Raw genomic sequence first — 26,414 nt, forward strand, 5'->3', positions numbered from 1 at the left:
TGAGTGAGAAATTTCTCTGGGTCTACTCCAAATAAATATATATGTAACTTACAAATTATTTCATTTATGATAAACCTCAGAATCTTGTCTTATGATTTGATTGAACCCTGTGTGTGTTTCTTTTCCAGGAATTGCGCGTGGATGAAGCGTTGACCAATCGCGCCGTGCTTGAAGGACTCGTACCTAACAAGAACTACACAATCACCGTCTCTGCGATCTCCTCTCTCGGGGATGTGGCGCCCTCTTCCTTCACGAATGTGGTCACTCTTGATGGAGGTACGCTAATAAAAATAATAGCGCGCATATCCGTCACTCAATGACGCTTAAGGCGCTTTAACATACAGTATTTTCCTGCAAGGTATGTGGGACTACGTTTGAGTTATGAGACCTACTCCTTTTATAGCCCCTTGTAATGGTTTACAAGGCGCTGTGGCGCGCTATGCTGCCAATCAAACCAGGAAACACCGGGGCAAACACCTTCTCTTTTCAATAAGTGCACTTGGTTCTGTCCCATCCTAAGAACAAAGCAATGGTTAAGTGTCTTGCTTAATCAAATTTGTGGTAAATTACTTCTTTCTCGAAAACTACGGCACTTCAGAGGGAGCCGTTTCTCACAATGTTTTAAACTACCAACCTCTCCCCATTACTCATTCCCAAATAAGGTTTTGTGCTAGTAATTATTTTGAGTATTTACCAATAGTGTCCACTGCCTTTAAGTCGCTCTGATCCATCCTTTGTCATTATTTTCAGAGCTTTGCCCCCCGGGATACGTTGAGGGGTACGACTACGGATGCTACAAGTTTGTCGCCGGAATGCAGTCTTGGAACGATGCCAGAATGGATTGCCAAGCAACCGAAGATGGCGATCTATTGATTATTAATAGCCAGGCTGAGCTGGATTACATCAGTGGGGTGAAGCAGAACATTTCAGGATCCTGGTGGATTGGTACGTAGCACATCCTTTCTGTATGGCAACCTGTTATCCTTATGTATTTCCTTTTTTCAAACAGTGGACTTAATAGACTGATCCAGTAGGCTCTGCCCACGGCGCACGTGTGAGCAAGAACACGTGACCCTCTCCAAGGCCATTCTGCACTTTGATGGCGCGCCAAGCATATGCGCACTCATGTCAGACTTTATTTTGTCGGACTTTTGGAGGCGCAATTGGTTGTGAATGACCAATACGCAATGGGGCGGAGCTTAATGGATCGGTCTATTGAATCATGCACAAACCAGTAGGGCTGCTAACTGCCCAATGCAGATTACCTGCCTGGTAAATTGGTAGTTGGCAACAATTTTGCTATCATTTAAAAAAATTATATTTAGGGATGAAACCTTCATCAATCTTTTGGGGTAAAGGCCGAGTCACACTGCAGCGATAACGAAAACGATAACGATCACGACGCAAAGAGAACGCATTGTATTGGTTGAATTTCTCCACGCAGAATACGCACACGCTCATTCAACCAATAGAATGCGTTCTCTTTGCGTCGTTATCGTAATCGTCTCGTTATCGCTGCAGTGGGACTGGGCCTTTAGAGTTGTTTTGAGAGAGTACAACAACTCATTACGGGAAAGCTCCTTTTAAGAAAGAGGCTTAAATAACACATCTTTTTCGTCCGGCAACTCACACCTGTTATCCCCAATTAATTCCTTTTTCTTATACTGGACTTGCTCAAGGACACAAATGTCATGACCAGGATTGGAACCCACACTCCGATGACTTAACTGCCAGAACTCGAATTTGATGCTTTAAACCACTCGGCCGTGAAACCCTACCAAGATAGTTTTCCTATTCCATCCATCCCAGTCAGTTCTAGTAACGAATGTATTTTTGGTTTGGACTTGCTAGGTTTCTTCGATACCGCTGAGGAAGGAGATTGGCGTTGGGTCGACTGCTCTGTTCCCCAAGGTGTTGTCGAGTGGGATGTTGGACAACCTGACGATATCAACGCCACACAAAACTGCGGTGAGCTCACCGAGAATAGTAAGATCAATGACTTGGAATGTGGCGCCATGAGGATGTACGTCTGCGAAATCACTCGGAAAGGTAAGCCTGGAAAATCACTCAAACAAACCAAGTTTTGATAGATGTTAAAATTTCATCGGGGGGATAAAGAATATTAATTTTGGTTGTTAGCACTGTAATCATTGTAATTTTGGCCTCTTCAGTTTTGATACCTTTTGTAGATCAAGTTTCTTGCCATGACATGAATCCTTACTCACTGTGAATGAAGATTTAATTGCAATATAGTTCACCTGCAGTGGTTTAGGCTACATTGGTTGTCAAGTTTTTGAGGAAAAAAAACTTAAAAAAAAACAAAAACAGAGCAATGTTTTCAGGAGTGTCGTGTAAAAACTTTGTACATGCTTAACAAAATTGTCTCCTGAGGCGAAAATTATTTTTGGGACATTGTTTTACTGAACTCATATCTCAAAAACTACAGCACCTCAGTGGGTAATATTTTAAGAGAAGCAATCTATCCTCATTATCTTCAAGCCATGTAAGTTTAATGTAAGTCTGTGGTTATTGTGTTTTGTGTTGTACCCAAACCCTATTTGGACTCCTCAATTGACTTCTCTCATTTTTATTTAATCTAGATTTCTTCCCAAATGATGTGGACCCGACTAATTTTGATGGTGTGTCGACCAGTTCCGACTCCGTACTGCTCAGGTGGACAGTCTCAGACTACAACTGTGACATCAAGGGATACAAGGTCATCTACAGCGAGGCTTCAGGTCAAGAATCCGTTCAGGTTTGTTCTTGTTTTGTTTGTCTTATTTATTTAATAATTTATTCCGGCACGTGAGACTTCCTCTTTTCCGCTGATTTCCTCTTTTTTGGGTTTTGATTTTCCACTTTTTTGCTTAAATTTCTGAGGGTAAAAATAAAGGAATATTATTTTTTCCTCTTTTTTTGTCTCGCCCGGATTTCTCTTTTCCTCTTTTTTTTCATTGATAGTTACTCACTTGCCTGTTTATTTAGTTATTTATTTTGTATGAGGTTTTTCCCAACTCACAAGGCCGGACGGCCACTTACAAGATGAGGGTTATATTTAGCTGATTTTGGCTATCAACCAAAATCAACTGCCACCGGGGGCACGTTGCCACCTACTTTTCAAACTATCGCACACAAGTTTCATCTTAAGCAAGTTTCAAACACGTACCAATTTTGCTCCATACCAACTTAAATTGAGTTGTGAGATATTTGTGCGCTTTGTTCAGTTCTATTGTCTCAATTTGTTTAGGTCATGTTTAAATACATCAAATAAAGTTGATTTTTCACGTTTAAACATGGCCATGTGATCTACTCTCAGCCAATCAAGAGAGGATTAATTGTCCAAGGTTTTTATGAATCGTTTATTATTTATTAAACTTAGATTGTTCCTGGATCAGACACCAACATTGTTAATATAACTGGACTTCTCCCGGAGACAGAGTACTCCTTTAAGCTGTTAGCCTACACCGAGTTTACCGACCGCGAGGTTGCTGCTTTAACGACTGAAATCACCCAAGAGGTTTTCTGTAAGTTGACTCTAATTATTTTGTGTTACGAACCTCTGAAATATTTAGCTGTGTTGCAACAGTGAACCCATTCATTTAAGCATGCTGCAATGGTGGGCCATCAGACGGGGTTCCATGTTTTCCATGTGATCTATCTGCCAATCAAAAAACATTACAGAAACAGGAGCTCATATAGGTCCTAGAAAAGCGGATACTGTTTTGCAGACTTTTATTAGTTGTCTTTTTGTCTCAGATCAAAAACATTTCCCACGGAATTGCTGTCACTGGTATCGAGCTTGATATAGATTATTATAAATTATTAGTCATTTGCAAGCAAAATGATGAGAAAATGCATTGTATAAAACACCTGGTCTCTATCAGTCATGCTTGTCGGGAAACACTCATGGTGACACATACCTATATTTTGCGAAACAAAATCCAACACGCGGCTGACGTGAAAGGATACAGTTTTCATATCCGTATCTGTATCTGTATCTGCAAGCTTGCAAAACCTGTCTTATGTCTGTGGATTACTTAAACCGACAACAGTTTCACTCTCTTCTCATTTCACTTGAAGTCCCCTGCCCAGAGGATGGTTGGGAATTGGGCTTCGGCGACAAATGCTACAAGTTTGCTGCTGCTCTGGAGAATTGGTTTGACGCCAGGGCCTTCTGCCGACAGGAGGCAGACGGTGATCTCGTGATTATCGATTCACAGGAGGAGAACCTGTACATCCAAGAGAGAGCTCAGGGAGGTGATTGGTGGATCGGTAAGTATACTCACCAATCACAAGGTTGCGGGTTCGAATCCCGAGCTCACCGCTGGCTCGGAGACGAACAGTGTTTCAAACATGTAGATCACACCGGCTCTGGTTTTGTTTGATTCATTTTGATTTTTATGAGGTTCAGCCCAACTCATAAGGCCGTATGGCCACTTCAAGCATGCATGATAGTCTTCCTATTTTAGCCTGATTTCTGTTTTGGTTGCCATTGGTAAATTCAGAAAAATTGTGATTAAATAGTCTGACATGTCTATTTAAGCATGTGATATATATACGTTCCCTTGAACTGTCTCAGATCATCTCTTCTACTGTTGCTTGGCATCGATGTACACATAAACACACACTGTCACTTTTTGTAGGTGTTGTTTTGTTTATTTTGTTTACTCAACAATTGTAAAGCTGCTGTTTTGTTTCATTTTGTTAGCTGTTCCTTGACAAGCCCCGCTTTTTGGAGCGTGCCTCAAAATTCACATAATTTTTTTTAATTATTTATTATTTACTGTATTTTTTTATGATGATATGTAGAAGTTTATGTTGCTTTGATTTGTTGTTTTTCTATTCGTTTTTTTTAGGTTTCTACGATCTATCAGTCGAGGGCGACTGGCGATGGACCGACTGTTCTGAACCGACTCCCTGGACCGTGTCCAACTGGGGTGAGAGTCAGCCCAATAATCTGAACGGCAACCAGCACTGTGGTCAGATCTTGAACGACGGTAAATACAACGACTGGCAGTGTAACCGAACCATGCAATACATCTGTGAAATCACCGTCAAATGTAAGTACCTCGTATTGCTCTTGTTTCTTCTACTAAGTTGTTGGTGTGTTTGCTGCTTGCTCGAAGCTTTTACTTCTTCATGCTCCAAAGCTCATATATATTGGCGTGTATACTCTGCTCGTCTTTTTTTTTCTTTCTTTGTTTTTCTCATGAAGACGAGCGGAGTATACTGTTTTGAAACGTCGAGATTTAGACCGGCTCTTTTCAGAGCCAACACTCCCTCAAAAGAGAATGAATACATGGTTGTACCTGCAAGTTTACTATTAATTATAGTTTATTCTTATCCTTCACACCATGCAAAGCTTCAAGCGTCACTCACCGATTGACAATTTATTTTTTCAGCGTTTGAGCCAAACGACGCCAACCCAACTCGTCTCCGAGGCATCGCGGTAAATCCCAACACCGTGACACTCACCTGGAGACCTTCTCTCGTCTCGTGTGACGTGATCGGTTATCGTATCCTCTACAATAACCCGCTCATCACCACGTTCCAGGAGGTCCTCGGTGGAAACTCGACACAGATCACCATCTCGGGTCTCACGGATGGTGTTCCCATCACCTTCTCCATCGCCGGGTTCACCTCGGAGGTTCTGCTCACGTACGAAACTCGAGTCACCGTCAACATGCCGTCTCTGGATGGTGAGAAATCTATTTATAATAATTTTGTTTTTTAGCCTTACACCATATTGGGTGCGTTCATTTAGCTTCCCTGGGTCATCCCCGGTCTGCCCGGTGCGTTCATTTAGCTTCCCTGGGTCATCCCCGGTCTGCCCGGTGCCTTCATTTAGCTTCCCTGGGTCATCCCCGGTCTGCCCGGTGCGTTCATGTCTGCCCGGTGCGTTCATTTAGCTTCCCTGGGTCATCCCCGGTCTGCCCGGTGCGTTCATTTAGCTTCCCTGGGTCATCCCCGGTCTGCCCGGTGCGTTCATTTAGCTTCCCTGGGTCATCCCCGGTCTGCCCGGTGCGTTCGTTTAGCTTCCCTGGGTCATCCCCGGTCTGCCCGGTGCGTTCATTTAGCTTTCCTGGGTCATCCCCGGTCTGCCCGGTGCGTTCCAATAGCTTTTGACGTCATTCCAGGGGCTCACCCAGGTCAGCCCCCAGTGCCCTGCTTGTGGAGTGGGTCACTTGGGGCTGGCCCCAGGTAAACGACGTCACTACGAGAGCGGTGAGTGGTCGTTCGTTTAGCTCTTGTCAGGGGCTCACCCGAGTGAGCACTGTGGGGTCGACCCAGGGAAGCTAAACGAACGCACCCACTGTGTAAGCACTGTATACTCGGTACTTTCCCAAGTCCTGTGAACAAGTATCACAGGCATATTACTCGGGTGGGATTCAAACCCACGACCCTTGCAATTAAAGAGCAATACCTGTACAAGTTTAACATCCAAACTTACTTACATTATCCAAGACACTCCTTAAAATAAATTCATCAATTCAATAAGGTTTATTATTCAATTAAAAAATTACACGACAGTAGACAAAAAGACTAAAATTGATGTGCGCTTTAAAAAACAAGGCTCACCTGTTCCAGAAGGATCACTAAACATTCATCTGTGCCTCAGCACCTTAGAGCAAACTTTTGATGTTGGCCCTCTATAAATGACTTGTATGGGGGGCATGGTTGGCTTGTGCATAAAGCCCTCGCCTCTCACCAAGGTGACCCCGGTTCGATTCCCGGCCAGGGCCATACGCGAGTTGAGTTGTGCGTTGGTTCTCTGCTGTGCCACGAGGGTTTTCTAGAATATCCTGTTTTCCAGACCATCCGGTTTTCCTCCCTCGGGAAAAATTTAAACACTTTTGATCTCTGGCTGTGCTCCGTGGTCATAATGGGTTGATGTGGCTGGCAGCCAAAGTCGCGTCCTTCGTAATTCAGCTCTGAGCTGCGAGTAAGGATGATAAGCCTCGCAAATTATTATATATATATATATTAATTGATTGATTTTTATGATCTGATAGACCTTTGTGAGGATGGTTGGGAGCCAGCAGCGGACTATCGTTGCTACAAGTTTAGTTCACAGCCGAAGACGTGGGAAGACGCAAGGAAAGACTGCCAGAATGTAACGGATGGAGACTTGGTCATCGTTGAGACCGAAGAAGAACACGAGTATCTAGTCAACCGAACCTTAGGTGGAGACTGGTGGATTGGTGAGTTGATTTGTGGATGGTTGTTGATAGATGTAATCCCGGCCATAATGCTTGGGCCACCCATTCCTAATGTTACATTAAACCATTCCCTGTACACTTCCCACTGACAATAATAATTCCCCCCCCCCCCCCCTCCGTCCCCCACGCTCAATGTTGACTGGAACGCAGAAGATCGTGCAATCAGAACTAACATTGAAAGGGGGCAGGGGGCCCGAACGAGATATGGCCGGGACTGTAGGTGGCAGCAGACTTACCAGGTAATAACCATTGTTCTCGGTTATGTGCGCATACTCAGATTTACTTAAATTGTGGCAATTACCTGGCAAGTCTGCTGCCACCTAGCATTCCTAAGTCTCCCATTACGGATTATTCTTCCCTGCCTGGACTTAATACTTGCTCGGGATTCTCGGCGATATCTCAAACGAGGGACGAAATTTTGAACTGAACTAACTGAATGTTAGTTTTAATGTGCACATCTACATATATTGACCCTTGCACGCACGTCACACGCGGTGACTGTGCCACACTCACCATTTTGGTGGGCAATAGGTTTACGTGTAAACGCAGCGTCGTCTAAATTGCACGCTTCACTGAATAATGCACAGTGACATTTCCCACCAGTATGGCACATCCAAGATTATTCTGATGATGACGTCAGGTGAATTGGGTCAATATACAAGATAAAAAAAAAAAGAAAAAAAGTTGACTTTGCCTTTAAACGTTCTCATGTGATCTTTTTCAGGACTTTATGACCAGGGAACTGAGGCCAACTGGCGTTGGGTAGATTGTCAGGCTCCAAGCGTCTGGGCAGAGACTAACTGGGCATTCGGGCAACCCAACGATTTGGATGAGAACCAGGACTGTGGTCAGATGCTTCAGTCGGGACTCTGGAACGACTGGAACTGTGAACGACCAATGCAGTACATTTGCGAAATCAGTCCAAAACGTTTGTAACTTCTTTTTTTTTTTTGGCGATGAATTTTTAAACTTTTTAAGTGCATTTGAAATTCTTTTGGATTTTCAAAACAAATATTCATGTGGCACTTGTTAATGTTCTCCCTTATGAACCAGGGCCTTTTCCTAAGCCTTGGCTTTGTGCGCCACCGCAGCCCAGGGTTGTATACTCCGCAGGGAGCTGAGAAAGATATAAAAAGAAATGAGCTGCAGAACGGATTCAATAAAAGAACTTATTATTATTATTATTTTTTTTTTTCTTTCTCTTGATAGCATTTACTTCAGAGGACGATCAGAATCCGATCTTCTTCCGCGGCCAAGCCCTCGACACGACTTCAATTCAACTGAACTGGCGCCCATCCCGATTCAACTGTGAGGTCACTGGATACCGCATCGTCTACGAAGAAAACGATGTTGGCGTGACTAAGTTCATAGAGGGCGGTGCGACAACTTCGGTCCTCTTGAAGAACCTCGATCCAATGCAGGTCTACGTTTTCTTCATTGGAGCAATCACTAAGGATATGACCTTTGACCTGGGACCAAGATCTGTCCGCATTATGCTGCCAACAAGTAAGTTGCTTCCCAGTAGCTTAGTCTACCACCACTTTTCATTAGTTGTCGTTTTTTATTCTTTGTAATCCAAATTCACTAATCCCGTCAATAATTGCAAATTTTGTATTTTTTTTTTTAAATTGCGAAATTGCTACTACTTTTACTTTTTTTTTTTTTTTAAACATATTTTCAAACACAAATAAATGTGACATGTTTATCTATTTTCCTTTTTGTTTGTTTGTGAAGAAAACCATGCAAATAAATTATTCTTTTTCAAACTTCAAATCTCTAACACTTCCAATGATAAAAATAATCATAAATTCATATTGTTTTCTAAAACAAAAAAGACTAAAACCCTTAAACTGTTTTTTTCTGTCTTTAGCTGATGGTTGCGGCGTGACTGAGTTTACGATGGAGAGTGGTATGATTTCGTCTCCTAACTACCCCAAACCGTACTTGTCCAACCAGGATTGTATTTATACCATCTCCCTGCCGGATGATACTTCATCCCTTCAGCTCAACTTCACTGACTTGGACCTCGAGAAAGGGTGAGAGACCTTGGGAAGGGTAGAGTTGTCAGAAATTAAAAATTAGAGATCCCAGTTATTTATTTTTTAGATGATCTTTTCATCAAGGGAACTGGGCAACCTCCAATGATGTTGGGTGTCGTGGGCGAGCAGTTAAGAGAAACAAACTCAAGCTCTGGTGCTTCTGTTCAGCAGAGTGTGGGTTCGAGTCCTGGTCGTGACGCTTGTGGCCCTGAGCAAGACACTTAACTATAATTGCTTCTCTCCACCCAGGGGTAAATGGGTACCTGTGAGGGCAGAGATGGTTCTTGTGATTGATTTAGCCGAGTAGCACATTATTTGTTGCACAGGCTGAATACTCCCCACCAGAGAGCATAAAGGGCTGGTCACACAGGCCCTGATAACGAGAATGAAAACAAATATTATTATTATTATTATTATTATTATTATTATTATTATTATTATTATTATTATTATTATTATTATTATTATTATTATTATTATTATTATTATTATTATTATTATTATTGTTATTATTATTATTATTATTATTATTATTATTATTATTATTATTATTATTATTATTATTATTATTATTATTATTATTATTATTATTATTAGAAATGCCATGCTGACAACAGCCAAGCTCTCTCATACAAACATCGATTTAGAATCTATGATTATGAATTGCACAATCACAGATTCTTTGTATCTGAATTTTGCTGACTTGGATGCATGCCTTGTTTTCTGCTTCCATTAATCTTTATGTATATTTTTTTATGTTGGGTTTTTGCAGTCAAGACTTTTTGATGATCGGTGCTGGTCCGAAGCCTGACATCGACACCCTGTATACCTTCACCGGGAGCGTGCTGCCCGATTCCATCACAATCGACTCGAGCCAAGCATGGATGCGCTTCTTCTCGGATGAGTCAAATGAGAATGCGGGATTCCAACTGATGTACGGAGCCACCCAAGGTAAAAACACAGCGTTCAGAATGCGTGTCGTAAATCTCAGGATATGCAAAGATTTTAAGCGGCAATATTATTATTATTTAATAATAATAACGATGACTAGAGCAAGTTAGTCGGAAAGTTGAAACAATTTAAGAACTCACTCCGTTGTAGTGCAGTTAATCACGATCCTATAAGCTAAAGTAGTAGTTCCAGCCAATTTTCTATACCATCCGCCCGGGTAGTGGTTAACAAAGCAGGACAGTTCTTTCCAGAACTGAGAAGTCTCCCGAACAATCTACCCAGTCAGTTTCCTTTGTGGTTTATATTGACAAATAAATAATAATACAAATTCCTTTTATAGGAAGAACAGCGATGTAATTACGTTTGTAATGGGTAAACTGATTGTTTGTTAATCGTGTTCGCGCTAATTGTTTATTTTTCAGGCAATGCTCTGACAGGCGAGGATATTGGCAGTGTGTCTATAGTCCTGATTGGTCAGAAGTTTAGCACGGTAAGCTACTCTAGTTGTAATTTCTAACCAATAACAAAGACGGGAAAAAAGGAAAGAAATATAAACAGACAAGAGTGGGAAACTATGATTCTTTTGGGAAAAACTTGTTTAAAGGATTACGATTCGGATTATAATGCCATTTCAACTAAATCAAAAGGAATCTTTTAGAGAATTATGTGTAGGGAATGGCTTAGAAAACATGCAGTCATGGAAATGTTCATGCTATAAAAATGTAAAAACCCTGTTGTCATTTCAGCAAGCAGTTTTTGTTCATAGTATTTGAAACTTTGCATGGTGGAAATATGATATGGAAACGTTTGTGGTAAGACCATGTAATGACTATCTCTTAATGAGTTGGGGTGGTTCTGAAAAGAACTGCTGGGTTCAATTTGACGTTTCGATTAGTGGCGTGTCATGGCTGAGCGGTTTATAGCACCGAATACAAGCTCTGGTGTTTGATCAGCAGAGTGTGGGTTCGAATCCTGGTCGTGACACTTGCTACATAAAATTGGGGAGGTAGTGCTTTGTGCTCGACTGGCTAGGCTTCGGACTGATGATACCCAAGCCTACCGGGGTAACCCGGTTTCAGTCTAGGTGGCAACGGCCTCTGGAAAAAAAATAATTGTAGCCCATACCTTGAAGTGGCCTTCAGGCCTCGTGTGTCTGGCGACTTGCATAAAAATAAAAATAAAAGGTACGCTTTGATCGTCTTCTGGCTGGAGAAAGCTGGACTCTGATGCTGCATGCTGCTTAATTTTTCTTCAAACCCAAACTACTTAGACCCAGTCTCTTCAAAATTGACCAAGAGTTCATCTCAAAGACTTAATTAAGACTTGATGTTGAAACGGTGATGAGCTGTTAGCTACCAGAATAACGGTTGTTGTTGTTGTGTTTGTTTGTAGTTTGATGATAACATGCAGATGGACTTTGCGATCAGTGTTGCCGCTCAACTAAATGTCTACTGCAGTGAACAACTGGACAACTGTTTAGCTGGACCAAGTGCTATCTTCAGGTAACTCCCTCCCCCCTTTCCCCAAAAAGAAGTTAATAAAATGAAAATCTTTGGCGGCCTTTCACAAGGCCAGGCCTGTACCAAGGATTTTTATTTTGTTATTTTTTTTCAATAGTAAGTTTAATACTTGTCCCTCCACTTAACCCCATCCCCCCCCCCCCATGTCACCCCCTTACACATCATGAGCGCGAGACGAGATTGCAGAGCTAACCAGGTTTTGGTGCTGCACGTGATTCGTGCCGCAAGACGTCAACGTTGTTTTCCTTGGCACGTTTTCGTAAATCATCAGCCGCGCTTTCATACCTTGCATTAGTTCATCCTCTTTCAAAAAAAGTATCTGAAATAAATAAAACATTGAAATACAAAGAAAATTAAAAAAAATTTAACCCCCCTAGTATGATCACCAGACCGAAAAAATGCTGTAAAATTGCAGCACCGATCTATACCAGCACCTTGGATTTTTTCTTTCTTGCATTAGTTTATAGATGATATCAGATTGGTGAAAACAAGTTTGTCTTTTTGTGACCTTTGACACAGCTTCCGACAGGTTTACTACACTAGTCTCCAGAATGCCGCTGACGGTCTGGAAGTGACCTTTTGGGTCAGTGACCCCAGTGATGTGACCAGCGAGCAAGCCGGTTTGACCTCTGCGCAGCTTCAGGCCATGTTGGACGCCAAGAAGGATGCCTTGCAAAGTAGTACGTTGAACCTCTTACCATATTTTATTCATCCTTATCTTTTTGTTTAAGGCAGTGGACACTATTGGTAATTTCTCAGAATAATTTTTAAGCATTAAAACGTTACTTGGCAACAAGCAATGGAGAGCTGTTGATATAGTATAAAACAATGTGAGAAACGGCTCCCTCTGAAGTACCGTAGTTTTCGAGAACTTATTTTCCACGAATTTGATTTCGAGACCTCAGATTTATGTTGAGTTGTTGTTGAGCATATGTTGAGTTACACCAAGTGAGAAGACGGTCTTTGACAATTACCAATAGTGTCCCGTGTCTTTAAACAGTTGTGAGAATTTTCCTACTGAAGCCTGATTTCTGATTTTTGCCATTGGAAAAATAAACACAGATTTGCATGATTTAAGATATCTCTACTTTCATATTTGGTAAAATGTCATTAGTTTAAATGACAAACTGTCCAAAACAATAATAAAAAAAAACCCAGTAATTTTGAACTAAGTTTTTCTCCAAACATGAAAATTTTGCCGCATGGGCTAAAGTGTCTCTTCGTGAAACGGTGACAAATTTAGTATACACTAGGTCCGAGCTCATGGTGATTGATTTCTCAACTTTCCCTAGATGGCCAGTTTGACTTCATCAGCAGCGAGAGCGAACCCAGCCCCTTGGAGGAGCCGTGGGTCATTGCTCTCTTGGCAGCCCTTGGGTTCTTGGTTCTACTCCTGCTCGGTGTGATTGGAAACGATCTGACAAAGAGAAGGTGAGTCTAGTAACCCCAAAGTATTTTCTTTAAACAGGAACTTGAGCGAAAATGACAAGTCGTGATGTTTGCTGAATTCCATTTGAAATGTTTTCAATCAATAAGGAAATCGAGTCATTAAATACATTTGAATTGTGTAAATAAAAACAATCATTTCAAATACCCTTATCCAGTGCTTTTCTGAAAGATTCACGAAAAGCTCTGTTGCGTCATCACCCATGTTCTAAGAAGCGTTACGCGGTTACCCTTCTCAGATTCATAAAAACTGTTATCTTTTTAAATAACCACATTGCTTCCAAGTAAAATGTATCTCAAAATGTTCTATACTATCAAATGCTGCTGTAGGCGTCTAACCAAAAGTTTGTTTGTTGCCAATAATTTTCAGAGTGATTACCAAATGTATACTTTCACTTTATAGCTATCTTTAATATCATTCCTCTACAACGACAAAAATCAATCCAAATTATTTCAGTCCAAAAAAATTCCATTGAGAAGCATTTTTCTTTTTCATTATTCTGCAAATAATTTGTAACAATATTAATAAAAATTTGTTTTGAACAGAAGGAGAAAATCCACTGACTTTGGATCCGATACATTGAGTCAAGATCTTGAACTGGAATCACAAAGCAGTAAGTACATTGGCATAATTTTGTTTGCTTAGCTTTTTTATGTGCTTTAGCCGTTGTGAACCTATGATTGATTCAAATTCCGTGGATGTAAACATTTTGCTCCAGAAGACAATCGGAGCATACTGATCGAAACGTTGAGTTGAAACCAACCGTTCTTTTCAGAACCACCCCAACTCATTAAGAGATAGTCATTACATGGTGTTACCGCAAACCTTTCCATATCGTATTTCCACCATGCAAAGTTTCAAATCCTACTTATTTTGCTTATTGCTATTATTTTGCTTTTCTCCCATCCTAGATTTTGTCACCGATGATGAGGAGCTTTTTGCTGATGGCGACGATGAACCTGTGACCTTAAGGTATTCCAAAAAAAATATTATTCCCTCAAGTGTTTGCTCGATAATGTTGCATTTATACATCTAGCATTTAATTTGTTTTTTGTACTTGGTAATATTTTCAATCTCCTGACGATGACTAGAGCAAGCTAATCGAAACGTTGAGACCAAACCCAAGAATTGACTCCGCGGTTGTGCAGTTAATTACGATCCTATAAGCTAAAGTAGTAGTCCAGTCTAATTTCTATACCATCCGCCCTGGTAATAGTTAAAAAGCAGGACAGTTCTTTTCAGAACTGAGAAGTCTCCCGAACCTCCGATTATCTACTCCATGGCAGTAGAATAAAGCAAGACAGTTCCCTAAGAACAACTCTACCTGGCAAGTAGATACACACATGGTGTTACCGCAAACCAAATATAAATTGATACCTCACCACGCAATGCCTCAAATCCTATATAACATTATTATTGTTTCTTATTAATGTAAAATCTGATGTTACAATTTCCTTATAGGGTTTCATTAATGGTTGCCTCTGCATTGTGTGGTATAAAAGCTTGGGCGATATCGATTTATTTTATTCACGATATATCGCCGACAATATATCGCGATATTCGATATAATCGCGATTAATGAAATTTGACATCATCAGTCTTCAAACTCCAAGTGAAAGTTGTAGAAGAGACAGTCATAGCTTAAGTCAGGTGTTCTAATGACCTATTCTTCTGCTTTTACTCCAAACCTATGTGGTGCAAGATGTCTCAGCTAGCAAATACATCGCGATATTTAATCGATATTGCAATATATCGCGATTATCGCGATTATTGCGATACGCGATATATCGATATTTCGATTAAAACCAAATCCATCCGATATCGAAATCACTTCCAAATTAATATCGCGATATTCGATAATATCCTGATATCGCCCAAGCTTAGGGGTATAAAAGTACTTATTGATGGGACGGTCATAGAAATGGTACTCCCCCCCCCACTTTTAGTTTTACGGTGCTCTGTAGTGACCTTTATTTCTGTAAGAGACTAGGACATAAAGTGTCACCACAGTGCACTATCAAGAGAACAAACTGCCGTAGTCTCTATCCTTTAAACGACTCTAAGAATTTGAGAGGGTCACACTATTGTTAACTTATTAACTTAAAATCTGATTTGATTATTTCCTTAAAGGGTCCCCAGTCTGGTGACACACAACGTCTTTTACAGCAATGCTGCCATGAGCCTCGATACCAACAGAGAAGTCCAGGACCAAGACAACGGTGAACGCGTAACAGATGAGGTCACCATGACCCATGAACCAGCCTACGCTTCATCGAGCAAAGCCAAAAGGTCCATTAAGAAGGACTAGGGTTTGGAGAATTTAATCAATGCCCACTGGAGACTTAAATTTTAGCTTTCTGTAAAGACATCAATTTAATAGAAAGTTTTTAGAGTATCGAGAATTTGTTATTGATTGGCAATGGATTTATATTTTGCGATAAAAAAGTTAAAGGCCTGACAGTGTGCGACCCAGAGTCTTTTTGTATGGCTAAAAGTATTCGTATGTTGGTAGTAGTAAACTATATACTCAGATTTGGGGTTCAAGTAAACTCATCTTTGTATTGATGCAAAAAGATTGTATGTTCTAAAATTGATGTTTTGCGCGAGTTTGAATTTGTCAAAGCAGTTTATCTTGTTAAAGTAGCCTGTGTGTACACAAAAACCAAAAACAATGATTTAGCCCAGAGCATTTCCTTGCGAGATTCAACCTTTTTTTTCATTTTTCCACTGAATAGACAACATAATTGAAACACAAATTTATCAATTAATTTTATGAGTTTTTATTTCCTTGTATAAATTTCGGACATATAATTGCTGTAATATTTCATCCAAGAAACCAATCATTACTGTGCTTTGAGAAGAACCTTTAAATACCAATATGTTGTGAATGTCTAAATGTGTTAAAAGATACTTACATTATGAGCCTTATTTAGGTGTTATATGAATACACTTTTTTTCATCTACTTGAAGAGAACAAAAATCAACTTTTTGCTATTTGGCATGAAGTACCTGGTTTGGACAGGGATCATAACAATTATGAACGAAATATTTTATCATAACATAACCAATTTTTGTACAACAGTAAAAATTTGATTTGTATCCAAAAGTATAATTTGTTTTTAATTGTGCAATGGAGAACATTTGCAATGAAGCTTGTACACAAATTAATGTTTACAGTGCCAATAAAATGGTTTTTAATAATAAAATTGATTAAACTTGTGTGTGAAAGTAGACTGGATATGTTATAACTGTGCCATCTCTCATCTGCTACTAACTCTGTGAGGTAATGAAGGAATCTTTGTATCATAATTAGTGGTAAACATTTAGCAAACTTTTCGTTTTTAGTGACAAGATTTTTTCTAAATAATTTAGAAGGTAAATAAAATGATATGATTTTTGTTTGCAAAGTAGGCTGGGGGTAAAGCCACTTCACTTCGCATCTTCTTTACTATCAATGCCTGGGCTGGGTTAGACTGTTTTACACTTCCTGGTTGGGTTTCGGGCGGAGTTTAAATCCATTTAAGGGTTGGGTATCTATCTGGTTAGGGCTAGGGCTAAGGCTAGGGCTAAGTTAAGGGTAAGTTTTGGTCCCTGGTAAGGGCTAGCAAAACTTAAGTTGGGACCTTCTGCTCTAAAATGATGCAATAGGAACCACTGATGCCATTTTCAATTCAATTCAATTCAATTCAATTAAAAAAACTTTAATCATCCTTTACAGGCAATTACAACAGTAGATCAGCTCCATATAAAAATAGAAATGTATAGAAATATATATTTTTTCAGGCGTGGACACTTGATTTCAGCTAAAAAACCTATGACCCAAACCAATACTCTATTTTATAATGGATTTGATTTTTTCGGTATGAAATAAACATGTGAACAAAAGATTAACCTTTTACATCGACTTCCTTGAATCAGTTGAAAGTTCCAGTATCCAACGGTGATATTTCTCATCGTGTATTTTCCCGGTGAGACATTTGTTTTTTTCATTACGATTGTTATGTGCATTTGAGGTTATAATTTATAGTTCATTTCATACACACCGATACCAAACAGGATTTGTTTGTACAGGATTTGTGAACCATATATAATGACATAGACCCTTTTATTTGTTGCACGCTCGAGTGGTTTTCCAATAAAGTCAAATTCGGGTATGTATTGCTGAAATTCCTTTCCTCCATTATTAAACCAACAATTCATGGAAAAGGGGAATATTGAAAAGTTAACTGATCCCACTCAAAAGGCCTGACTGACAGAACAGTGCACCACTTTCAGTTGAAGGAGGAAAAACAATTGTTGCATGACTCGGGGAAATTCCCATTATCAGCTAACAGCTAATCTCAGTTCAGACAACTCCCACATCAAGGCTACTCCTGGCTTCAAGCTTCATTTCCACTGCAGCGCCAACCACTGTCCACATGTCTTACACAATGGTGTCAGATGTTTTATCGGAACCCATGTCACAAACCTGATGTGGTAAGTCTAAGTAATGAATTAAGTTACCTTTAGTTTTGGGAACTGTTCGTGTTGTTTACATTCTAATTGTAAATGCATAAAATAAAACTATATAACCTGTAAACATTTCTTTTGAAAAGTTGTTTTGAGATGCCACCGAAAATCCTGGGCACCGTGTCCACCACGCAGAAGAATTAATGATCCGTTAGAGCATGGAGGAGGAATTTAAGAGGAACACTTCACATACTCAAATTACTTCGAAGTGAAATTATTCTCAAAAAGGGGATTACAAACTAGCCTTTAATCATTTAAGCCTTTTGTGGAAAATGGAAATATTAAAACCAAAGTGACTTACAGAATGGAGGTAGAATTAACCCCTCCGAATGCTAATTACACAGCTAGCAACGTCAGTGTGCGGGTTTGACATTGTATTGACATCACTGAACGCCCTCCCTATACGCGTCTTCTTTTGATTGGTCCATATTGGTCACTATCACAGAAGCTCTCTCACCATGAACTCAATTTTATGATCTAATAATAATAATAATATATGCGATTTATAGACGAACTGTTTGTTCCCAAGAAAGCACTGAAATATCATGGATACTAGTTGAACCTTTACCCGCAAAAAACACTAAGTTTGCAACTGTTTTTCACCACGAGTGGGAATTCCCGTAATTTCCCAATTGGCATTTCTAAGAAGGGGATTCCCCGTTGTAGATCCAGCGAATGTCAACGTTGGTGGCGCTTTCAACACGTTTTTGTACACAGAGTGTCCACCTAAATTTTTGGAACGCCACGTCCACTTCTGTAGTGTGTTTTAGGTTCAATATCGTTAGAACAAACCATTCAACATCAACAATAAGTTATTTCCTGTGAAAAGACAACATTTGTGTATCAGTTTATGATGGAAGAGCAGAATTTGAGTCGCTGTGTGCCCTCAGTTTGTATCACACTACGGTAGACAGAAAGGACCAACATTCATTTCAACAAGTTTGTCGCAGCAGCAGGACACTTCTCAATGACAATGGCGAAATCTTTTGATTCACCAGCTTGGTTGGTGGTGGTTGGATGCTAAGCGCAGGGAATGAAACAGTAAAAACATCGGTAGGCATCCATATAAATGAAAGAAAAAGTTGTAGTTTGTAGGTGGTGGCGAGACCAGTAAGGTAGTCTACCTCCATGGGAAGACGAAGGTCAATTTATTTGGGGTCCTCCATAATTTCCATGCTTGCTTCATCGATAAAAAATAAAAATAAATTGTTTTTTTACAGATGCCTTACACACAAGGAAAAGTTTCCGTATCACGCCACCAATTCTTCTTTCGATATGAAATAATGTAGATAGTATCTAATTTACCTCAATGAGATATCCCTTTTTGTAAAAACGGGTGAAAAAGTGGTGGCGTGATATGGAAAATTATCCTGTTTTTGAAGGGTGTGGGGACACTAAAGCCCAACAGCTCAACAAGGTCGGCTAGGGCCCGGGTGTAGGGGACACATCAAATGTCCCCACCCTCAAATTGGCCTAAGAGTAAGATTGCACCACGTGGCTGATGAGTGACTACCATTCACAGTACTAGCCTGTTGCCTATCTACCTCTGACAAATGATTGTATCCATGTCGGCGTCGGACCATTGGTGCTAATTAAAAATAATAATATTTTTGAAATAACTAAGCGAGTTAAAATTAACGGTGTGGACAGTTGAGGAAGTGTGCAATGTAGGCCTACCATGTATGAAATAATAATAATAATAATAATAATAATAACAAGTTCTTATATAGCGCATTTCACAATAAACCGTATCAATGCGCCTTACATTAGTCCCCTGGTCATTGGGCCAATAAACATCCCTTTAATCTTTCTCAGCTCCCATTAGGGAGTATACAGCCCCGAGCTGCCGTGGCGCTCCGAAAGCTTGTCATTCACAATATCAACCTCTACCCTCGCAGGTACCCATTTATACCCCTGGGTGAAGAGAAGCAATTATAGTTAAGTATCTTGCTCAAGGACACAAGTGTCACGACCGGGATTCGAACCCACACTCTGGTGAATTAGCACCAGCACTTGAATTCGATGCTCTTAACCACTCTGCCGTGACACTCTAAATCACATGGCAACATACAAGGGGTGTCGTGGCCGAGCGGATAAGACTGAACTCCGAACTCAAGCTCTAGTGTTTCTGTTCAGTAGAGTGTGGGTTCGAATCCCGGTTGTGACACTTGTGTCCCTGAGCAAGACATTTTACTATAAATGCTTCTCGCCACCCAGGGGTAAATGGATACACCTTTGAGGGTTCTAGAGAATGAGTTAAATGGCCCAGTGACCAGGGGTAATGATGATGTTGAAGATGAGAAGCACTTCAAGTGCGATATAAAAAAAATGTTATTATTATTATAATTATTATTATAGACCATTTCCCTTAATTTAAACCACTTTTGGCAGGTCCAAACTGAAGTTGGAGATTTGAGCTTCATGATGGAGACAACCAATGAACGCCACTTTGATGTGTTTCCTGCAAGACTAGAACACATGCAAGATATTCAGAACAGGGTCACCAAACTGAAGTAAGATCATGACCATCTTTTCTCTAGTTCAGAAAAGATTTAATGAACTGTTGTGCCGAGAACTCGCTATTCAACTTTTGCAGAGAGATCATTCTCTATTTATGGGCCCAAAATGTTTAACAACTGTGCCTCATCGCCTTAAACAAACTCTTGATTTTGGTGCTGTACAAATGACCTTTGATTGATTGATTGATTGATTGATTGAATCCAAAATTGTTTAAAATTTACTCAGTCACTTGAAATCCTAGACAAACGGGAAACGACACACTGATACCCTTAAATCCATGTGTTGACTGTCGATCTATCGGAGGCTCTCAAGTTGATTATGATAACCTAGAACATCAGAGTCAATCGTGTAAAGTACCTTAAATTAATGTGCTTCCTCACTCACTCAGTCGACCCAATTGTCGCGTGCTTGAGTCAGGCTCGATGTCCGACACGCTATACAACTCTATCCTGCATACAACTGATTAGCTCCTCCTTGTTGTTTACTCTTGTCTTAAATCAGGGTTATGAGCATGGTCTTGGTGGGTCTTCCGTGACCGCGCCTGCCGCTTAATTTAGCTACTAGGTTATATGTTCACTATAATTATAAAAATAACCTTTGTCTCATTTACTGTTTACTTTTCCTGCTATTTAGATCGACTCCTGAGGAGGCTCTTCCACCAGGAAGTATGGTGAGTAATATTGTTTATCATTCCTTAATATAGTTCAGAAATAAGTCCTTTTCACACTACACTATTTCCCTGGGTTGCCCCCAGGGAATAACTGCCGGCCTTTCCACACTAGGGTCGCTGTACCCCCGGTCTTCCCCCCTGTCACCGGGGTAACCGCTGCTCAAATGTAGGATTCAAACTGCCTCTAGCTACCGGCCAATCTCGGTGGTCTAGTTGACTGCTCTAGAATTGCAAAGGTCGTGGGATCAAATCCCTTTCGAGTAGTACGTGATTTTTTTCACAAGTACTGAGGATACAGTGGTAGCACACATCAGTGTATAAGGGTAAAACCAAAATTAAACGTGTCAAATTGAATCCGATGTTTAACTTTTGATCCTTGTAATTTCCCCCCATCCATTGTAGCTGAAGGATTTCATACGAACCTTGAAAGAAGACATCAAAGATGAAGCTGAACGTCTTGTCAAGGAGAAACATTTTGAAACAGCTGGCCACATCCTAACACAAGCAATTAATGCACAATTGTAAGTCGATTAACCTCAAAACTTAACAACTTTCCTTCCCCAACCCTTCCCCCTTCCCTGTGGCGTGTCATGGCCTTGCCCTTAAGAGCACCAGACTCATGCTCTGGTGTGTCAAGGAGACACATTTTGAAACAGCCGACCACATCCTAACACAAGCAATTAATGCACAATTATAAGTCGATTAACTTCAAAACTTCTTTCTCAACCCTTCCCCCTTCCCTGTGGCCTGTCATGGCTTAGTGGTTAAGAGCACCAGACTCGAGCTCTGGTGTTTCAGATCAGCAGAGTGTGGGTTCAAATCCCAGTTGTGACACATGTGTCCTCAAGCAAGACACCAGCTCAGTTACAACTAAGTTGGAATAGCTACGTCCTGTCAGCACAACCAAACTCCCGAAAATATTTTATCCGATTGTTTGTTTGACCTCCCATTCATTTCACATGGCTTTCATGGTCCCGGAGATTTGCAGTTAAATCTGATGTATATGTGTATGCATATTTTATCTGATTGTTTGTTTGACCTCCCATTAATTTCACATGGCTTTCATGGTCCCGGAGATTCGCAGTTAAATCTGATGTATATGTTACCCTTAGACCAGTCTAAGCCTTGGTCATTAAACACTTTTCTGGTTTTTAATTTCAGGATCCTCTATCGGCAGGGATATGGCTTCTCGTCAACTCTGGACAAAAAGATATTCACCCTCCGAGCGGAATGTGCCAACGTAATGGTAAGTCCTCAATATTTGCTTAGAGAGAAGGGACGGACTTATGTTTTCAGTAGCCTTCGTTTTTATTGAGACTGGAGCAAAACTTCTTTTTGTTGAAGTTGAGTTTTGAAATAATTGCTTTAAACGTTGGGATTCAACGGACGCTCTAAATCTAGTAAATCACTGGATGTTGTTCCAGTCTTGAAAGAAAGGACAGACTTACGTTTTCAGTAGCCCTTCGTTTTATTGAGACCTAAGCAAAACATTTTTTTTAAAGTTGAATTTTGAAAAAATTGCTTTAAATGTTGGGATTCCACAGATGCTCTAAATCAAGTAAATCGCTGGATGTTGTTCTGGTGGTGGAGACAACATTTCTACGGTAAAGGCAAATGAAGAGATGATGGGAAGCATTTTCAATGCAGTGCTTTTGTGTTTTTCAATTGGCAGAAATACAAAAATTTCTCAACCCCTAAAAAGTATTACAATTATTTTAAGGCAAATATCTTCAGTTGGAGATATGAATTTATTTGTTGTGTAAAGGCCAGAATTTGTTAGGTAGTTGGTTCGAATCCACTCACTCGGTGGCAATTCTGGGCCCAATTTCTTAAAGGCTGCAAGCACAAATAATTTGCTTCTTCCTTATTAAAAACAGGATTTCCAATAGGATTTCCAACCTGGCTGAACGCCAGTAACAAGCAATATGCAACAAATTTAAAATTTGGTTGGTAATCTTGTTTTTTATCAAGGAAGAAATTTCATGCTAAGCAAATTTTGTGTGTCTGACAGGCTTTATGAAATTGGGCCCAGATCCTGTGTGCCTTTATGAGTAGTAACCTAATAGGGTACGGGTCTGTAGGCAGAAGGATGTGTAAGGCCATCCGAATAGGCGGCTACAGTAACGGCTATGACTGTTGCTAAGAGTGTTGCCAAGGACATCCTATACTTCCACACATAATATTACGGACATCTAGCCGTAACCTTAGCTGTAGCCGCTATTACGGACATGGCTTCAATCTCTAACGCTCTTTTTCTGTTGCTTTTTTGGGGTGACACTTACTGATCATTCAATATTCTGCAAATGTACTCATTTATTTAAACATATTCATTTTTGCAAAGTATTCTATTGTGTTTAAGTCAACTGGCCCATGTGTGTTTATTTTGACAAGTCAAGATTGTTTGATTGTAAAAGAGTGCTGGTTTTGAGCCCACAAAATTTGCTCTACTTATTTTGGCAAATTTACAATTGACACAAGACAAACAGGTTTGTTAAGTTTGTTCTTTAAAGGGAAGGTATACGTTTTGGTCATCACTCTTCAAATGAATGGCAATAAAATTTGTTGACTAGAAGCCTACTGCAGCTTTCGAAAGTATAAAGCATTTAAAAAAAAAAAACATGTTTCGCTTCAAAGTAATGTTATTAATGTAAAAATATATTAGCTTGTATGTGCCAAAATTTGAATCCGATACTGTTATTCTTCCTGCGTTGACCTCTGGACTTTCGTTGATATCTCAAACACATCACCACCTTTTGACATGAAATTTGTACATAGTTTCATTGTATACACAATACATCTACATAGGATAAAGACAATCAAGCGGTTTCAACAATAAAGGCATACCTGGCCTTTAAATATTTATTTTATGCCAGACACGCACAAAATAGATAACAATCAAATAATTGAACATTACTTTTTTAATTCAAACATGATGGGATTTCATTAATTTAATCTGACTGACTGACTGAATACTTAAAACACAATTAGAAGCAGTCAGAGGCATGATACTACTAGTCATAGAGGGCCCTTAAAGGCATGGACACTATTGGTAATTACTCAAAATAATTATTAGCATAAAACCTTTCTTGGTGACGAGTAATGGGGAGAGGTTGATGGTATCAAACATCGTGAGAAACGGCTCCCTCTGAAGTGCCATAGTTTTCGAGAAAGAAGTAATTTTCCACGAATTTGATTTCGAGACCTCAGATTTAGAACTTGAGGTCTCGAAATCAACCATCTAAACGCACACAACTTCGTGTGACAAGGGTGTTTTTCTTTCATTATTATCTCGCAAGTTCGAAGACCGATTGAGCTCAAACTTTCACAGGTTTGTTATTTTATGCATATGTTGAGATACACTAACTGTGAAGGCTAGTCCTTGACAATGGACCCTTCCCATGAAATATGCTAATTACATTCACGCATGCGTACAGACCCTGTTGGTTGGCAAACGCCATAGAGTTGTGCACTGAGCAGACGCGCAATCGCGTCTGCGTCACGCACCCATTAGCCGTGTACAAAACAGCGCGATGTTCCCTCATTTTGCCAACCACAACGTTAGTGCGCACGCGCTATGTGCAATTTATATATATTTCATGGGAAGGGTCTATTTCCAATAGTGTCCAATGCCTTTAAGCAAAGAGAAAATGCCTTGGTGCCCTTGCCCTTTCAAAAATGAAGCACACAGGCTAGGCGTGCACTCTCATGGTGATTCTGTCCTAAAACATGTAAAATGCTAACTTGACATTTTTCATAGGTTTTTCAGTCGTGTGATTTCTCATGGTTTCCCCCCCCCCCCCCAAAAAAAATCACCAAAAACTTCACCTGCAGTTTTCTGTTTCTGGCGCTGCACATAACCTTTAAACCTCCTGAATTGTAATATCTAGGTCCAGATTACTCATCAGAGGCCATTTTTCAGGAATTTTCACATTTGTAATGTAAAAAGGAAGTGCACCTAGACATGTTAGAACATGACACTATTTGTCATATATGTGTGTAACCACGCCTATGTGTACGTACATTGACATTTTACTGATTCATGTAATTTATGTGTAACATGCACTGTACTATGTGTACACAGTACATGTATGTGTACGTACATGTATGTGTGTGTACGTGTTCCTTGAACTACATACATTATTAACTGTGTCCCATGTAAGGTCGGGCACAAATTTTATGTGTATTCACTGGTTTGATCGTCTCCGCATGATTGCACTCAACAAGGCATAGTTTAAAACAAAATCCAAATCCTTTCTTTGAACCTGAGTTTTTGTACCCTTGCTTTGTAATGCAATTCAAAGGGACTTCCCCTTATGTGAAATCTCCCTGATTGCAACATCGCGCTGAAGTTCATTTCCAAACTCGAGGCATCTTGCAATCAAAGAATTTCTAAGAAACAATGTCATTTGATGCGGTGGTGTCGGTTCGGTGCAGTCATGGGAAACCTTGCGGTAATAAATCTGTTTTAATTAAGTTTCTATTATTTATTATTGATGTATCACTGTTTTTTTTACTTATAAAAATTGATGTAATAATCCTTTCTTTGTCTTAATATCAATTTTCTTAGTGCACTTTTGCTAATTTGTTATTATTTTATTTTGGAAGGTTAACATTGTTGTAAAAGAAAAAATCAGGAATTTTTTGAAAACCATTCCTAAATGAGTCTACTCAAAATATTGTTGTTATTGTTTTTTTGGTTGTTTACAGGGATATCCAAAAGCCGCACTGGAGGACTGCGCTCATGGTAAGTCTGAATTATAACAATAAATAGTAATAATAATAATGAAAACTTATAAAGCGGATGAGAGCACCAAACTCAAGCTCTGGTGTTTCTTGATCAGCAGAGTGTGGGTTCGGGAGTCGTGACACTAGTGTCCCTTAGCAAGACACTTAAATATAATTGTTAATTGGCACCTGTGTGTGCAGAGATTGTTCTTGTGATTGATTTAGCTTATTAGTAGCGTACTTCTAGAAACTATAAGGCTCCCCTGTGAGCCTTATAGGGGTCTCATATTTAGGGCCTCCTTAATGCTATACGTGTTTCAAATCAGCGTTGATGGGTGAAAGTTTTACGACCGTTAGCCTTATAGTTTCTAGAAGTATTAGTAGCGCATATTTGTAGAACAGTCTGTATACTCCCCAGGGAGCTGAGATGGTTTAAGGAATGTATTAAAGGAACACGTTGCCTTGGATCGGTCGAGTTGGTCTTTGAAAAGCGTTTGTAGCCGTTTGTTATAAAATGCATATTGTTAGAAAGATGATTTCAAAGTAGAATACAAAGATCCACACAAATTTGCCTTGAAATTGCGTGGCTTTCCTTTTACTTTGCGAACTAACACGGTCGGCCATTTGACTTCCATAAATGGCCGACCGTGTTAGTCGACGAGGTAAAAGGAAAACCACGCAATTTCGAGTGATACTTGTGTGGATCATTATATTCTACTTTTAAAATATCTTTCTAATCATATGCATTTTATAAGAAACGGTTACAGACGCTTTTCAAAGACCAACTCGACCGATCCAAGGCAACGTGTTCTT

The 26,414-nt window shown here is 39.9% G+C and overlaps 2 protein-coding genes across 7 annotated transcripts in view; both read left to right on the plus strand.

Moving 5' to 3' along the window:
- LOC117291426 overlaps positions 1–15,573 on the plus strand; it is a 52,622-nt gene extending 37,049 nt beyond the window's left edge. Inside the window, exons 40-59 of the mRNA XM_033773094.1 lie at positions 129–276; positions 751–945; positions 1,852–2,049; positions 2,601–2,755; positions 3,380–3,524; positions 4,081–4,272; positions 4,857–5,060; positions 5,403–5,699; positions 7,014–7,202; positions 7,945–8,148; positions 8,430–8,726; positions 9,091–9,256; positions 10,032–10,210; positions 10,633–10,700; positions 11,603–11,712; positions 12,250–12,410; positions 13,023–13,161; positions 13,723–13,790; positions 14,089–14,149; positions 15,308–15,573. Coding sequence (XP_033628985.1) covers positions 129–276; positions 751–945; positions 1,852–2,049; positions 2,601–2,755; positions 3,380–3,524; positions 4,081–4,272; positions 4,857–5,060; positions 5,403–5,699; positions 7,014–7,202; positions 7,945–8,148; positions 8,430–8,726; positions 9,091–9,256; positions 10,032–10,210; positions 10,633–10,700; positions 11,603–11,712; positions 12,250–12,410; positions 13,023–13,161; positions 13,723–13,790; positions 14,089–14,149; positions 15,308–15,485 — 3,354 coding nt within the window. The 3' untranslated portion in view covers positions 15,486–15,573. The remainder of the gene's footprint in view (positions 1–128; positions 277–750; positions 946–1,851; positions 2,050–2,600; positions 2,756–3,379; positions 3,525–4,080; positions 4,273–4,856; positions 5,061–5,402; positions 5,700–7,013; positions 7,203–7,944; positions 8,149–8,429; positions 8,727–9,090; positions 9,257–10,031; positions 10,211–10,632; positions 10,701–11,602; positions 11,713–12,249; positions 12,411–13,022; positions 13,162–13,722; positions 13,791–14,088; positions 14,150–15,307) is intronic.
- Positions 15,574–17,512: 1,939 nt separating this feature from the next.
- The window catches only part of LOC117291425, a 39,701-nt gene continuing 30,799 nt past the window's right edge, over positions 17,513–26,414 (plus strand). For 3 of the 6 annotated variants that reach the window (XM_033773088.1, XM_033773092.1, XM_033773090.1), the window contains exons 1-6: positions 18,419–18,739; positions 20,078–20,199; positions 20,840–20,876; positions 21,279–21,397; positions 22,038–22,122; positions 25,584–25,620. In XM_033773088.1, the coding sequence (XP_033628979.1) occupies positions 18,704–18,739; positions 20,078–20,199; positions 20,840–20,876; positions 21,279–21,397; positions 22,038–22,122; positions 25,584–25,620 (436 nt within the window). In that variant the 5' untranslated portion in view covers positions 18,419–18,703. Of the gene's footprint in view, positions 17,654–18,418; positions 18,740–20,077; positions 20,200–20,839; positions 20,877–21,278; positions 21,398–22,037; positions 22,123–25,086; positions 25,328–25,583; positions 25,621–26,414 lie in introns of those variants that run through there. The other 3 variants (XM_033773089.1, XM_033773091.1, XM_033773093.1) reach the window with 3 other exon arrangements.

This window comes from Asterias rubens, chromosome 6 (genome assembly GCF_902459465.1).
Source record: "Asterias rubens chromosome 6, eAstRub1.3, whole genome shotgun sequence".
Taxonomy (NCBI): domain Eukaryota; kingdom Metazoa; phylum Echinodermata; class Asteroidea; order Forcipulatida; family Asteriidae; genus Asterias; species Asterias rubens.